Raw genomic sequence first — 16,634 nt, 5'->3', positions numbered from 1 at the left:
ACATTGACTTCCGCCTTTGATCTGAATGACGGTAAAGAAACCATCGAACGGCCGAAATGACAGTCGCCGCCAATAAAAGCCGTTCAAGTTCGATCTCAAAGTTATCGCCTTTGAAACAACGTTTCGGGAAACTCTCAACTGCTCACACTGGGATACGATAACATTTTGCATTAAGATGGCTCAAATAGCAGGTTCCACAGGGTTCTGTTTCTCTGAACTTGAGGCCAAATAGCTTCGTGACTTGTCCACAGCTATTACAAGCCTGCAGACTTTCAGCTGCGGATAAAAGCGCTTTTCTTGCGTTGTACAACGCAGTGTAATCGCTACAACGTTTTTAGGAGATTTACAACGCCATCAAATGATCAAAAATGAAGTGTATTATATTCATCTAAAAAAAGAATCCTATTCATCGCAGTTCACTCATAACAAATGTCGTTATTGCGCCAATGTTTGTCTTCTTTATATCAATGCACAGCTGTGAAACATATATCGACAGTCAGTGTGACACATCTTCATATAAGCTTCATCTTGATGGAACATATGCAACGTTTCTGTGAAGAATTCAGCAGTCTAGGCTGGTGCGTTCATGTGAGATCAGCGTTTGCTTTAGTTTGCCATAACACCCACTGAATAAATGATTTTGTAGTTCTGTGCATTTTATTCTCTGAATACAGCGGTGTTTTCTTGAACACTGTCGTATGTTAGCCAACAAACGTTAGACATCGCACCTCAACTACGTAAAAAAAAAAACTCGACGTTCTCAAACTGGGCGTGCACCTTGTGAATAGTGAATGAATGAATAAAGCCTTTATTTTAAGGAAGGGGACGGCTCTAGGCCGCTGATGGGGATTAGGAGGGAAGGGAATGTGGGTACCCAGACTGTTTGCTGAAACACTTCATCTCAGTCTGGGATCTTCCGCTTTATGCAGGCTCAGGTGCATGTTAAGTTCCGCCGCTCTCACATGGGCTGATCGACCCCCTCGACACTACTCGAAACAGGCCACTTTGTCTGCCATTTGTCGCAATGGCTTTCTGTGCTTCAGGGTTAGTTTGTATTGTAATTCCTAGAGTTCTAATGTCTCTATGTAGTAGATGCTGAATGTTGGATCTCCCTTGTGAAAAAGCTGCACAGCTCCAAATGAGGTGTTGCATGTCTGCTCTGCATGACTCCTGGCAATGTGTACATCGGGTGTAAGTCTTCGCAATCGTAGCTTGTCTGGGTTGGTGCCATTTCTCAAGTATGTGTGGTGTGTATGCAGCGTTGGCCATAACCTTATTCAAGAAAACCTCTTCCGTACGGGTAAGCCCGCCCTTGTCGTCAAACAAATGTACTGGTGTAGCTTCTAATAATCTTCGTTTACTGTCTGCTTTTATTTTAGTACGAATGTAATGCATCAGTGCTCTGCTAGGAGAGCCTGCAGCCAATATCTTTAGGTATGGATTTTGGTCCACGGGGTTTGGCGAGGAAATGGAGTGTGGGGAGCTGTACGCGTAATCAAGCCCACCCGCTTGCGCGGCAGCTGCGTGAGCGGCTGCGTTTCCCCCATCCGTGCCGGTGTGCCCCGGTGTCCATAGGATTTCAACATTTGTCCCATTGTCCTGTATTCTCTTTAGCTTTTTTCTGGTGTCACTGGCCACCGCATCATCTGTCGTAGGCCCCGTTAATTCGGCCACTGCTTCGTACGAATCAGTAAGGATCCGATAATTATTTCGCACACTCTGCTCTACAATGTCTCCCATTTCAATGGGAATGGTGTTGACCGCTCCCCATATAGCTAAGAGCTCAGCGTGCAAGGTTGCACCCCCAGGAAGCTGACATGTGCGATAGCCATTGTGTTGGGGTGCAGATGTGCTAACCCAGGCCATGCTTGCTATGTCGTTTGTGATTGCAGCGTCCGTGTAGATGTCAGTGGTGTGCTGCGGCGTGCTTAATCCCAATCTCTTTTCAAATATTTTTCTAGCTTCCGCGTTTCGTCTGGCGATAGGGCGTTGTTGCCTCCGTATGCCCAGTGGTGCTTCCCATGGTGGCGTTATGGTCGCTTCCGCGGGCTCTGGCTTCGCATGGACTTGTTTATCCCATGCCATGATCTGTTTTCCTTGGGTCGTGTTTTCCAACCGGGATCGCATTCGAATTCGTGCTTCACTGATTATGTCCCGTATGGGTGGAATCGCTACGAGCTTGAGCAGGTCCTCGTTCCTCGTGTGCTTTGGTAGCCCAGTGATCGTACGGAGGGTGGCCCTGTGTAACTTTTCGATGTCGCCGAGGTCTCGTTCAGAGAATTCGTACAAGGGTGCCCCGTAAAGAATCCTTCCAACCGCGACCGCTTTTGCAAGCGTTTGGCACGCTTTCTGACGCGCTCCGCCATACTTGCTCGATATTCGTCTAACCATGTGCAACAGCGGTCTCCATTTTTGCTTTAGTGTGCGAATCCATAGCTGGGGGCTGTTGCAGCTAGCAATCTGTGCTCCAAGAATCCTAATTTGTCCATTGGCCGACGTAATATCGCTTTGGCCGATGTGTAAAGTGATCTGCTTGTTTACATTGGTTGCTTTCTTTCCGTCTACGCTGATCAATTCTGTCTTCTCTGGCGAGAGTTGCAGTCCGAGGTTATCTAAAGTGTTGCTAAGGCTCAGGATCGCTGCTTGCAGCTCAGTTTGCATGCTCTGTATGTCGGAATAATCCGCCGCTTCCGTCCATATTGTTATATCGTCGGCGTAAATAGTAAAACGGGCTGAAGTGTCTCGCTCAAGACTTTCTGCCACACGTGTCATGGCCAGATTGAATAGCATAGGTCCGAGGATGGAGCCCTGGGGCACTCCCCTATCCAAGTAATAGGTCTTCGGACTCCATCCCGGTGCCTTGCCATGGAGCTGGATTGGTCTGCTTTGGAGGAAGCTACGTATCCAGTTGTATGTTCTTTGGCTAGGGTACCTGGTTGCCAGTTCCTGTAAGATGGCCTCTTGTTTCACGTTATCGAATGCTTTACGCATATCGACTGCAAGAATATAGTCAGGCATCTGTTTGCGAGACTTACGGTTGATCACTCTGCGGAGCAACCAGAGGCAGTCATGTGTGCCCATGTTCGGCCGAAAACCTGCCTGCGCAGGATGCAAACCCGGTTGTACATATTCGATGTAGTGCTGCATTCTTGTGTGTAGCATTCGTTCTATCTATTTGCAGACAGTTGACGTTAGAGCTATGGGGCGTAGGTTAGCTGGTTTCGTGTGGTCTTTGCCCGGCTTCGGTATGGGGTAGATGAGAGATAGTTTTAGTGAATCTGGCACTAGTCCGGATTCCCAGGATTCATTGATGATTGTTAAGAGCTGTTCTTGAGCTTCATTGCTTCATTGCTGAGGTTTCGAAGTTCTTGCCAAGTCACTCCATCATGCCCGGGAGCTGATTTCGTTTTGCCTTGTGCAAGGGCTGCTACGAGTTCACCCAGCGTAAAGGGCGTGTCTAGCTCCTCTTTCGCGTTGTTTATCGTTGCAGAAGGCAGCGGTTCAGGAGGCGCCTCGGCAGCATGTGGGAAGAAAGTGTGGATGACGCGGTCCTCCAGCACGGCAGGCTCATCTCGCAAAAAGAGCTCCGCGAGAGGAGGTGCGCCTTTTTTGCTCCCAAGCAGGCTCCTTAAAATCTGCCATAGCCTTTTTAGGCCGGGTTCCCGGCCAAGCTTCGCGCACGTATTGTGCCACGTGTCTGCTTCGAGTTGTTGTTGGTATTTCTTGATGAGTCGGTATTGATGTTTAAGGCGCATTAGATCTTTGTGACGCTTTCCTTTATACCGGTATTGCTGTGTGAGGCGGTTGACCTTCCGCCATAGATTTGCAAGGTGCATATCCATGTGAGTTGCAGTGTCATCGCATGGGATAGTTTCCCTGGCCTCCGGCCGTGCCTCCGCTACCATAGAGCTGAATTGTTCAAAGTCCGCAAAAGAGTCCCCGGTAGCCATTCTAAATTTTTTCTAGTCAAAAAGCACCGTTTCTCTCCTCTCTCGGATCTTTTTGCGATTGAGCGTGATAATTATTGGTAAATGGTCGCTTCCCCATGTCGTCGATTCTACGTTCCATTGCCTTATGAGCCCTGGAGTGGCTAGTGTCAGATCGGGCGTTGTGTCCTGTTGTCGCGCGTGTAGCCCTATGCGGGTTGGTGTTTCTGGTGTGTTGCATATGTCCAGAGTTGACATTTCTATTGCATCGTGCAGTATGCGTCCTCTCGGGTCAGCTTTGGCGTAGCCCCATGTTTGGTGCTTGGCGTTAAAATCGCCCCCCACTAGAAGGGGAAGGCCTCCGGCTTGTGCCTGCACCTTACTGAGCCATTGGTAGGAGTCATTCCGGTGCTTGCCCGTTAGGGGTCTGTAGTACGTGGAGACTGCAACCATTGGCCGGTGGCCGCGTGGACATAGCTTTACTGCCACAATTTCTCTAAAATCATTACACAAATCTGGTATCTGCAGTTGGGTTGCGGTGCAGTCATGTCTTACTAAAAGAGCAGCTTGGCCTTGCGCTTGTTGGTTTCCTTTGCCCTGGTGTCGTATCGTAGCCTGCTGAAAGGTTCGGCAACCTCGAATAGTGCATTGTCCCCTTGTCTCCTGTAGAAGCACAACAAGGGGTTTGAAATTTTTTAATTTGCTGTCTTAGTGTGGATCCATTCTGCGTAAAACTTCGACAGTTCCATTGGATGCATATAGGCCGTGCCGTCATCTTTCATCTGCTGGCTTGCGCCTTTTAGGTTCGTCATGTTGTTTCTGAATATTTCTCTGAATTTCCGTGAATATCGCCTGCATCTGAGTTTGTATTGCATTCGTTACTGTCTGAAATTCCTCCCGTAGGTTCTTTTCGAGGCGCTGGGTCTCAGTGTGTCTTTCCTGCCTTAGGATGCTCAGCATCTGCGCATACGCCGAGTCTTGGGCTGTTAGTGGTTTTGGCACTGACGGTGCCTGGTTCTGCTGGGTCTGTGCAGGTCCTGCGTGTTGCAGCTTTCTAGAGTTTGCCGTGGTTTTCCGACTAATTGATCGCCCGACCCCACTGTGAACGCGTGCGTTTTTCTCGGTCTGCCGGCGTCTCTGATTCACGTTGCCGTGGCGTTGGCGGTGGTTGCGTATCTCGTTGCTCTGGTGGTAGTCGTGCGAGTATTTGCTGCAGCATTGCTCTCAACTGCTGATTTTCTTTTCTTAGTTCCTTTATTTGTTGCTCATAGTGAGCGGATAGCGTGGGTTGTGTGGATGTTCCCGCCAGTACTTTTTCAGACCAGGTCACTGTCCTCTGACCTTCTTCTATGTTCTGCACGACTTTCTTAATGTCTTTCGGTGCACGGCTAGGACATGCTGAGTTTAGCGATATGTGGCCCTGTTTCTGGCATGCGACACAGAATAGCTCTTCATCGCATTCGTTGTCTTCAGGGTGTTTTCTACCACACTGTTTACACACTTCGTCTGAAGGGCAATACTTGGCAATGTGTCCCAAGCCGTGACAATTGTAGCAAGCTATAACCTTCGGTTTGTACTCATGCACCCTTGTGATCTCATAATCGAACACGAGCCTGTTTGGGGGAGATTCCGTATTAAATGTTAGCAGCAGCATGTTTGTCTTCCCGAGCAGACGTGCCTCTAGGATAGTTGCCGTCTCGCATCTCAAGTGATCCTTGATATATTCAATGGTCTGGCCGGGACGCACCTTGATGACCCCCCGGCTGTTCCCCACCTTCTGTGTTGGCGTTCTTTCAATTATCACTTCATACGTACGAACGCGACCGCTCATTTTCTCAGCTAATCGTGTCAGCGCCGCAAGCCTCTTCGCGTGTTCTTCATCCCTGACAGTAACCTTTATGCAGTTCGCTGCAGGGTCGTAGCGGAAAATTGATAATTCTGCAAGTTCCCAACTTCTTGCCGTCATCTCTAGTGCTGCTGTTATAGCCTGCTTAGGTATGTCATGGACGTGTACCTTGTTAAGTGGCCTGATCGAGAGTGCAAAATGAGGTCGACTTACCCACTCGAGGCGAAGCTGTTCGGGCTTGACTTTTCTGTTTGGTTTCCGCTTGCTGAAAAAGGACCATCCGTTGTCCTCCTCGTTGTCTTCGTCATTGCTATCATCGTTGTCGTCCACGCTGTCATCCTGAATATCCATTTGGTCGTTCACTTGCGACTCCCTCCTTCTGGCCTCTTCCATCGAGGGACGCGGCACGGCGTCTTCGGCTGCAGCTCGGCGTTCACCCGGCGTTTCGACGCTCTCTGCGCGCTTCGCTCGTCGCGTTGTCTGCATTTTGGAGGGGCTATTCTTCAACTTTTCGGCGTCTCTAAGCTGAGGTGAGCATGGAGTTCCCGCGCTGGGTCCACTCGAGTGCGAATGTTGCTGTGGTGGCGACATGATGCCGTGCTCACCTGGCCGGCCTCGCCGAGTCCGCACTCGGGCTAGGCCCAGACGTGGTTAGGCTTAGGTCAGCGGGTCGCCGTCGAAAATGTCCTCGTAGCCAGAAAAAAGCGTCAACTGGAGCCGTGAAAAAGCACACCACACTCACAGAAAGTGCTCACAGTGTCGTTGCTCAATGTTTTACCACGTAGAATGGTAGTTCAACACAAGCTAAAAAGAAAACATCGAAGAGCCAAAGTGGGACACGTCTTCACACTCTGGCGATCGCAGCGCCCCCCTCGTGAATAGTGAAAAAAGAAAAATAGTGTCGTAGTTGACAACTATAACCTTAATAAAGAACTGAAGATTAATGATCTAGCGTGTAGTGTTCCTTCATGTCGATTTTATACACACATAATCACAATTTCTCATATTCCTCGTTGCCTGAGTAGTTAAATTATATATATATATATATATATATATATATATATATATCGGTGCACAAAAAGAAACTTACATTCAAGTACGCACATATGCACATATAAAGCGTATTCGCTACGCAGGTTTCGACGTGGGCATGAATGACCCACTGGAAAAGATTGGGCGTATGTACAAGCAGCTGGGCATCAAGGGTCATCGGTGGCAAGGGGACGGTCTCTCCAACTGCGTGCGCTTCCTGGTGCCTGTTGACCGACTGGTGGAGGCGGTCAAGGCCCGTGACAGCCAAAAAGGGTACATGGAGAAGGTGTACCACTGGACGGTCGACCTGCCACACTTCATCAGGAAAAGCATCGAGTAAGCCTCTGCGTCGAGATATCGACCTGTCGTAAGACCTAAAGGAATGTTCTCGCAAGTGTGAGAATCAGAGTGGGGCCGCCGCGCCCGCAAATGGAACGCACGATCTCGTTTGCGCCTCTAAACACCGCCATTTTGTCCAACGCAATGTTCATTTATGTGCATCGGTGATAAATGCGAAATCCAGAAGGCGGCATATACATGCAGGCAACGCCCCAGCACAGAGTGGGCAGGGAGCATGCGCGATGTACAGAACACAACAAAAACGCTAACGCAATGTCCTCGAGGTCGCTTCTCTATCTACACGATCACATTTGCCTGCACCCGAATGTTGGCTGAACAAAGACCCCTCTTGCGAACTATAATTGTTATAAATTCACTTCGAGTTTGTAGTGCTCCCTAGAAGTATTCACCTTTATTTTAGTGTTCGTAAACTCCGGGTAATTCAAGGCAGTATAAAAAAAAACGACAATACGTAGTATGTGTTTGCAGTAGCACTGCCACAAAGCAACTTTTTGAGCAAATTAGCGAAGCTTCCGTCGATCACGCATGCCGATTGTTGGACCGGAGGTACAACAGCATACTAAGGGCTAGTCAGGCTGCTTAGACCCTAAAAATCCCTGCTGCTAGCTTCGCAAGGCTGCAGCAACATTTCAGGACTGTCATGCACTTGTTGAATTTCGAACTCATGGTGCATTCTACTATACTGAGATATTTACTCAGTCCTTGTAAAAAAATGTGTGCAAGAAAGAAAGAATCGGAGAGTCATACCTATTGAAGCGACTGTTACTACTTTTAGCAAAAAAAAAAAAAAAAAAAAATCCGCCAAGGAGGTTTCGTCGAGATGCGCAGAGAGCAGGGCCATCTGGTGGCAAAAAAAGAACCAAAATGCCACGTGACCAAATGCCACGGGACTTACCTGAACTCTGATTGGTGGACGGACCGCGCGACGCGTTTTTTACTACTCCGAGCAGCAGGACGCGGCGGCGCGATTTCGTGACGGATCATGCTGGGCACGCGTCAAAATGACGCGCGCGTCCCACCATCCGCGCGTCAATCGCGCCTGAAATCGCGCCATGCGGTTCCGCCTTTATCGCCCGCACTGCTCCGTCGAGGCGCGGTCGGGACGCGCGTCACAGGCAGTGGGAACCCAGGTGCCGGTTCGCTGCTACAAACGCCAGCTTTTTCGCTCAATCAGCTATTTCATGTTTTCGCATCAAAAGATAATGAAACTACAAAACGCTGCCAAATCGGTAACACAATGGCAAAACACTAACGGAGCAAGGCCGTGTGTCACGGAGGAAAAAAAAAGAAGGTTACATGGTTACAAGAATAGCACAAGCGTGGGCAGATCATGTAAACGTAACGGAAATTAAAATTGCACATTAACTATATACAAGGTGTCCCAGATAAATTTAGCCGGAGTTTAAAAATATACAAATGCCACGTAGCTGGACCGAACAAAGGTAATGTTTGTCGTCGCTTGGAGATACATATTTTGTTTTTCATTCTGCCTAATTAGATAATTAGTCTTAATCAACTTGATAATATAGTTAGACAAAAATTATCATTGAGAAAATTGTAGCGCGACATGAAAAACTCCTGATAAACGTTTCTATTGCTAAATACGTGCTACTAAATGTGTTTTCCAAGCGTGAAAGAAGCCCGCAAATGCACGCATAATGCCGCGCGACTGGCCGGTCGAGGCACTTTTAGTATTTGCGGGATTTTTTGAGTGTGCGACAAAATGCATTGGCGCTCCAGTTACTTAAGAAACCGCTGTTTCATTTATTCAAGCACAAAAGCAACTGGAGCACCTATGCGTTTCAACGGACACTGATAAACTAATACTCGGAGCTGGTGCTGTCCACAGAATTCTATCCAAGTGGATACACCATACGAACTTAGCTGCTATAATTCATAGATTGAAATATGTGGCGTAACGTAATAAATTAGAAAGTTAATTAGCGTCTTACGTTAATTACTGAATTGAAAATTTTGATTTCTAGTAGAAGTTATGGCCGCTTTATGGAGTAACTTAGATCAAGTGTTCAAATTGCGCTATCTGCCACAGGCAATCTTCAAAAAAATTGGTGAAGCTAAATAAGAATCCTGTTTATATATAATTTGTTTTATTTGACTGTTATATGGAGCCAGTTAATCAACAAGCGTAAGATAGCTGACATAAGGAAGTGTAATATGGATAGAATTGAGCGTGCTTTCAGGAACGGCTGAAGCCTAAAAGCAGTGAATAAGAAACTAGGAATAGGCAAGAATCAGATGTATGCGCTAAAAGACGAAGCCGGCAGTATCATTACTAATACGGATAAGATAGTTCACGTGGCTAGGAGTTCTATATAGATTTATACAGTACCAGCGGCATCCACGACGATAATGGAAGAGGGTATAGTCTAGAGGATCATTCATATTTAAAACAAGGCCAAAAACACGGACAAGGGAGGATACAGGACGAGCGCTGTTTTGTGTCCTCCCGTGTCCGTGTTCTTGGCGCTGTTTTAAATATGAATGATCCGTACCAACTAGCTCGCAACCAAACCCTTCTGAGTCTAGAGGAATTTGACATCCCACAAGTAACGCCAGAAGAAGTAATATAATATAATATTTGGGGTTTTACGTGCCAAAACCACTTTCTGATTATGAGGCACGCCGTTGTGGAGGACTCCGGAAATTTTGACCACCTAGGGTTCTTTAACGTGCACCTAAATCTAATCACACGGGTGTTTTCGCATTTCGCCCCCATCGAAATGCGGCCGCCGTGGCCGGGATTCGATCCCGCGACCTCGTGCTCAGCAGCCCAACACCATAGCCACTGAGCAACCACGGCGGGTGCCAGAAGAAGTAAAGAAAGGCTGTGTAGCTATGCAAAGGGGGAAGGCAGCTGGGGAGGATCAGTTAACAGCAGATTTGTTGAAGGATGGTGAACAGATTGTTCTAGAAAAACTGTCCACCCTGGCCACGCAACGCCTCATTACTTCGAGCGTACCGGAACCTTGGAAGAATGCCAACATAATCTTAAATCATAAGAAAGGGGACGCCAAAGACTTGAATAATTATAGACTGATCAGCTTACTGTCCGTTGCCTACAAAGTAGTTACTAAGGTAATCGCAAATAGAATCAGGAACACCTTGGACTTCTGTCAACCAAAGGACCTGGCCGGATTTCGTAAAGGCTAATCAACAATAGAAGGAACAAACGTGAAGGAACAAACGCGAGTTAATGACACCTTAGTTGAAATCAAGAAAACGAAATGGGGGGGGGGGGTAGGCCTGGGCAGGGCATGTAATGAGGAGGGAAGATAGCCGATGGTCATTAAGGGTTACGGAGTGGATTCCAAGAGAAGGGAAGCGCAGCAGGGGGTGGCAGAAAGTCAAATGGGCAGATGAGATTAAGAAGTCTGTACGGACAACATGGCCACAATTAGTACATGACGGGTGTAGTTGGAGAATTATGGGAGAGGCCTTTGCCTTGCAGTGGGCGTAACCAGGCTGATGATGATGATGAGGGACAACATGGCCACAATTAGCACATGACCGGGGTAGTTGGAGAAGTATGGGAGAGGCCTTTGTCCTGCAGTGGGCGTAGCCAGGCTGAGTATTATCATTATTATTATATGCAGCCACGGCATTGACGGGATCATCACGAACCGCCCGGACAACGTGCTGTACGTACTCAACAGCGCGCCCTACAAGGATCATCTCATAGTTGCCGACGTCAATGACAGTCCCTGGACACGGTACGATGAGGAGATGCCGAAAAACGATACGGACTACGCCACAGAAGTCATTGGTGGAGAGGAGGAAGGAGAAGGCAAAAGAAGCTCTTGGTCGAACCCTTCCCAGATAACTTCGTTATGGACACAGTAGAAGTCGGCGCCGTACTTGTGTTCTCTATGACGGACTTCGAGTTGGCGTCGTTCATGAGTGTCGTGGGTGCTTTTTCAGACGCTTAATGACTCGCTGTGCGACGTCGGCGCGCGTCCCACGACACGAGACAATAACAAGAGGCCGGCGTTTTGGTTGTGCAACGAGTGTGCATAGTTAGGTTTGAATGAATATAAATCAACCTCTGCTACACGCTTATTAATCTACAAACCTTCCAAAGCAAAGTCACCGTTGAAGACACCGTCATGTTTGTTTGTTTGCTTGTTTGTATACTTGTTTGCTTGTTTGTATGCTTGTTTGTTTGCTTGTATGCTTGTTTGTATGTATGTTTGTTTGCTTGTTTGTTTGCTTGTATGCTTGTTTGTATGTTTGTTTGGGTGTTTGTTTTCCACTGTAGGATCCGGGTTGAAATAATCTAATATCTCAAGCCATCGCTGACATCCCCCCCTTTGTAGACAACATTTCTGAGAAAACGGGAGCAAGCAGCATTTATATCCAAAAGTATCAAAGTTCATGAGCCGAGGGTGGGAGATTGCTGAGAACAACCCATAAGCACGCCATGCTTCATTAACGGCTGCGAAGGGAGCCCTGTGGCTCAGTTTGTCGCCAGTTTGCTTATTTCGACGCCAGATGGAGACACCCTTATGGTATTAATAGAACCACCCTTATTTCACTAAAGCTCTTAAGGAAGGGTCTTTGGCTGAAGTACGAGTGAAATGAAAGGAGTTGCCCCCCAGCTCGTTGCAATTTCAACGGCCTTCGTGTCGTTTATTAGCATTAGCACATAAACCGAATCAAAGGACAAGGAATTTATTCATAAAGAGGTCACGAAAGGAAATCCTGAATGTGGATTTGGATTCAGGAACTTCACGTGAAAGTCAGACACCGTATCCACTGCTCTACGCAGAAGCCACGTTTGCAGCGCTTTTTGAAAGTGTGGTATCTATATGAATAAATTGTCTGGAATCTCAAACTGCTTCGATTCATCAGAAAGCTTGCACAAAATAGGAACTTGCATCGCAGAAAATGCATTCGTTATGCCTGAAACCTAACATCCTTATCAGCATGGACAGTTTTCAATGGTAGCAAGAGAGAGAGACAAGCCATAAGGAAAAGGCAGAGAGGTTAACCAGGCTGAGCCCGGTAGCAAACGTGTAAGTAAGTGTCCGAGCACACTTCATATAGGGTGTCAATTTTTTTCGTAAGGGTGGTAATTCTTTACTTTTATTTTCTCGGACACGCCCTTATTAAACAATGTGTTGAGCAAAATAGATGCTACATTGATGCAGTAGCTTGGGAAAAGTTTATCAATGCCCTTTTAACACTCTCTAGGGAGTTGAAGCGTTTGTTGCGTAATGTATGCGTGTATATAGGATGTCACCCATTGTGGTGTACTGTGCTTTAACATGAGTGAACGATCTCTTGGTGCGTGTTGCAAAATTGGTTGATTTGAGAGAAAAGGAGGGAAGGGGACGCTTCGGGGACGAACGATGATGTGAGGTATTACAGTAATTCCGTTTCCACAACTACGTGTGACCTTTAGTGAAAAAAAAAGGAATCAACATTTTGACAAGTGGACAAGTGGACTTTTTCAAGGCGACATATGCTTTCCTCAGCAGAGCATATATAGGTAGGGTTATTCTAAAGGGGAGAGGGGGTAAACCGTATGGGCTAGGCAACGGCCGATGGTATGTGAGCGGCGAGGGTGTAGAACTCAAAAGAAAGGTTTTGTATTCAACCTCGGTGGAGGACTGTAAGGTAGCGGCGTGTAGCACCCTACCTATATATACTGTGACGAAAAACACACATATAGCCTTGAAAAAGAAAAGTCCACTAGTCGAGACGCTGACTTATTTTTACCTCGTTCTCGTTTTGCTCATCTTCAATTTTCATCTCCCGCCTCCCTCTTGTTTTCCCTTTAGTGAAGTGGTTGTTTGAAGTATGAAAGTCCTTCCAAGCAGCAACCATTGGTACAAATGCGCACACAAAGGCAACGTATAGTACGATTTAATACGTTATTATAATAACCAAGACGTAATCCAGGAATTTAAACCGAAGGCCGTCGTATGTGACGCAAAGCATAAATATGTTATCTTTTTTGCCTATTTTAAGTAACAGAAGGTCAGAGGCGACAACAAAAATTTGCTACCACGAGCAGCTTGGCGGGCAGGCAGCCGCTCATACACTTGCAGCACGAGCAGACAAAAAAAATCGCAAAAGTACAGCAATTACAACATTTAAAAAAATCACCCGACGTAGTTACAAAACACAGGCGCGTTAAAAATCGTCACCACGATCAGTCACATGCGCATGTGAGATCACGCCCTTTGTAATTGTGGGTGCTACATTCAATTTCTTTTTATTATCTTGCTTAGGAGATGTCACCTTTTAATTGGCGCAGGCTACGCCTTTTCGCACAAAGATATAAAAATGAAATCTCTTAAAAGCATTCACAAAAAGTCAACGCCAGACCATCGCAACAGATATTGTATTTCATGCACGATTACAATTAGTAATAGCATATACGAACAACAAATGTCTAATATTTACGTAAAAGGAACATCTGGGACTTGTCATAGACATTCGAGAAATGTAAACTGGAGTTCAAGGAGCAACAACTAAGCATAACTAAATTTACTTCCTCACCATGATTAAAACTATATCATGTATGTTTTGTACACTGTCGCAACGGAGAGTTGTCAGTCAACAGATTGAGCAACTCGTACGCATGTCTTTTTGAAAGCGTTACCTGTCACACTTACTTTTATAATACCGATGCATTACAATAACTACGTTTTCTATTCAAAAGTGTGTGCAGTGCCTCACATTCAAGTAACAGAGCAACGGAGCGGATTATTGTATTTTGTTTCTTGAAATAAAGCATACAGTATCGGACTCTGGCTGTAGTGTTTTGGGACATGCAAACAAGCGGAATGGCAGATAGCCAGCCGTCAACCATGCATGTAATGCTAGCCCTATAGCATCATGCAGTGAGTAACACTGATACTCTGGTATTCAAACCTACGACAAGCACCACCAACACTTTTCACCTGTGGCTCAAGTGTATAGCTCTATTCATACTGACCAAGAAATATGATGCTAAAGTGCTGTCTAAGAGCTTTGAAGACGTTTCTTGAGAACCATAGCGTAGTTCGGCACGATTAATAGATATACACATATCATACGGTCCCTTTCCAAAAGAGTCTTGTTCATATATGTGTCCTACATTTATTGTCATTAGGCGCTTTATGTGCTAAACAGCAGCGTTGATTCGTTAGCACTGATACATTGAGAGTTTATCTGTAATGCTGTGTTGTTTATAATGTTATGTAGAAAAGAGCGTGTAGTGACAGGCATGTTATGGTATATACGCGGAATGATATATGTGTGTGTCGATATGCACAGTACGTATCACATGTTACATAAACAAGAGTATCAGAGTGTATAGCAACATACGTGTAAAAAACTTCGTGAGACGTTGTGGAGGGCATTTCAAAACAACCGATTCAATTTTTTGTGGCAACGTACAGCCGCCGACAAAAGTGGTATACTCCACGCAGATTGATACTGAAACGGCGTCGCTCGGCATTTTGGCGACCTGAAGCACGAAACTAACACGAGTGAAGCGACATGCCTGCAGATAATAAAGGGCACCCATTGGCTGTCTCGATCCCTGATGCTGCCTACATTGACACCGTGACACCAGTTTGGACACCAGTTTGGAGATATTAATTTCGTAACTTTTCGGACAAATGTTCAAAACTGGGGTCAGCCTGAAAATTCGTTCCAAGTGGATCCGCCTTGCAAACTCTACGGCTAGAATTTGTTAATCACAATATGGGCCATAAAATGATTAGTTAAAACCCAATTTGTGAATTTTTGTTCATTAGCCGATTATGCCTTCCATTTCTTTTTGTGCAAGTAATGTCCGCCTCTTCGACTAGACCAGCTCATGAACTAGAATTGCTATCTGCCACAGGCAACCATTAAAAAAATTTGAAAGTGTTCGCTGAAACACCCGGTATATTTATTACCTCTACATGCAAGTGGCGATATTTCCATCCCTAATATAAGTGTCGTAAACTATTAGAGTCCTTATGAGTCCTCAAACTTTCATGAGTCCTCAGCATTGCTTATTGGAAAGAGAAGCAACACTGTGACATATCATTCGCGCGCATTTCACACGCCATTGCTAAAAGACTGCTAAAGGGATCACTGAAGAAGTTTGCAAGCTTTTTCAGAGTGAAAAAAGCAAGCGAAGCAATTTGAAGCGTGGATAAATATAGCGACATATTCATTCTATAAGCATAGGCTATCCACATCATTAGAAATAACTGTTAGCTGGCCACCTCCATCTCCTTAAAAAAATAAACTTTGTCCTGGGCATATATTTAAATAAATTGTGTCTGTATGGCATTTACAGCTGAAATAAAGAAAATGTTGAAGTGAGAAAATAAGGATGAGGTAGTTCCCTCTGGTGCTTCTAGTGCGCTTGTCTTTGTTTTCCGGATTTGCAGAAATAAAACGAAAGTATGAATAGAAAGCCGTGCACGTCCGCGCCAACAAGGACTCGGTAAGCTTTCAGCCACTATAAGATTTCAAGTGAAAAGGTTAAGGGTACTGAAGAGACCTCAAATAATGTGGTTAACCTAGCTCTTGTAATGACACTTTAAGTACAAGAGGGAGGGGGGGGGGTAGACTTCGACGTTGCCGGCGGTGGGGGGAGGTCAGGGAGCTCGGGCCCCGGAGACCCCCCCCCCCCCCCCACCCTCTGTAGTCAGTGCTCATGCCAGTATAAATAGTTATTACATGACCGAAATTCATCTAACACTTTACAAATTTTCCATGCACATGCTAAGTCATAGCTATACGTAGTCACAGTTTAACTGAAGTAGCAAGAAGTAGTGAATACATTATTTTCTCGAACACCAAACACAAAGCAAATAACTTTGCCATCCACGAACTGAAGTCATATTTACATATATTTCCATATTTTCTCAGTTCTTTAAGTAGGAACCTGTACGAAAACACAACCTATTGTTGCAATGGTTTGTTGTCGAAAACGACACAAGCCATGCTTTTCTTCCTCTAGACTTGTAGGATATGTCAGATGGCACTTCCAAATTGCACTATCTGAGAACATTGTCATGCGTGTTCCAAGCTGTTTTTGTATTGCTAGAATAGGTTAAATTCATACAGCTTCTGCACAACAACATGGTATTAGAATAGCTCCTTTGTAAGGCTATTGCAGGTCAGATTGACTATATGACGTAGCGCTCCCTTTTGCGGAATACATAGGATTGTGGTATATGTATTTGACGTATTAGGTCATACTATATTGCAGTAGTTCTTGCGAGACGCAAAGGTAGCGTCACATAACACAAGCTTTATCTTAGAGGGAACGACATGTCGTATTGCGCCAATAGCCCTTCAAGTTCTCGACGAATAATTCTGCATGCGCTGTACGAGGGCCTCCCAGGTCAAATGCTCGCTCAAGATGACTCCTAGTGCTTAGCTTTATTTCATTCGCACACGTAAAGCGAACATTAGCTGTTTGGGGTCTACCACTGACTTCTTCCCTGTTCCATGAA

At 45.8% G+C, this 16,634-nt stretch overlaps 1 protein-coding gene across 1 annotated transcript in view; it reads left to right on the top strand.

Moving 5' to 3' along the window:
- Positions 1–13,938, top strand: part of LOC142583508 (uncharacterized) — a 104,020-nt gene extending 90,082 nt beyond the window's left edge. Inside the window, exons 13-14 of the mRNA XM_075693996.1 lie at positions 6,909–7,140; positions 10,779–13,938. Coding sequence (XP_075550111.1) covers positions 6,909–7,140; positions 10,779–11,025 — 479 coding nt within the window. The 3' untranslated portion in view covers positions 11,026–13,938. The remainder of the gene's footprint in view (positions 1–6,908; positions 7,141–10,778) is intronic.
- Positions 13,939–16,634: the final 2,696 nt, after the last annotated feature.

The sequence above is a fragment of the Dermacentor variabilis genome, chromosome 5, assembly GCF_050947875.1.
Source record: "Dermacentor variabilis isolate Ectoservices chromosome 5, ASM5094787v1, whole genome shotgun sequence".
NCBI classification, from domain to species: domain Eukaryota; kingdom Metazoa; phylum Arthropoda; class Arachnida; order Ixodida; family Ixodidae; genus Dermacentor; species Dermacentor variabilis.
The sequence above is the reverse complement of the archived record's forward strand: the minus strand, read 5'-3'. Positions and strand labels throughout refer to the sequence as shown.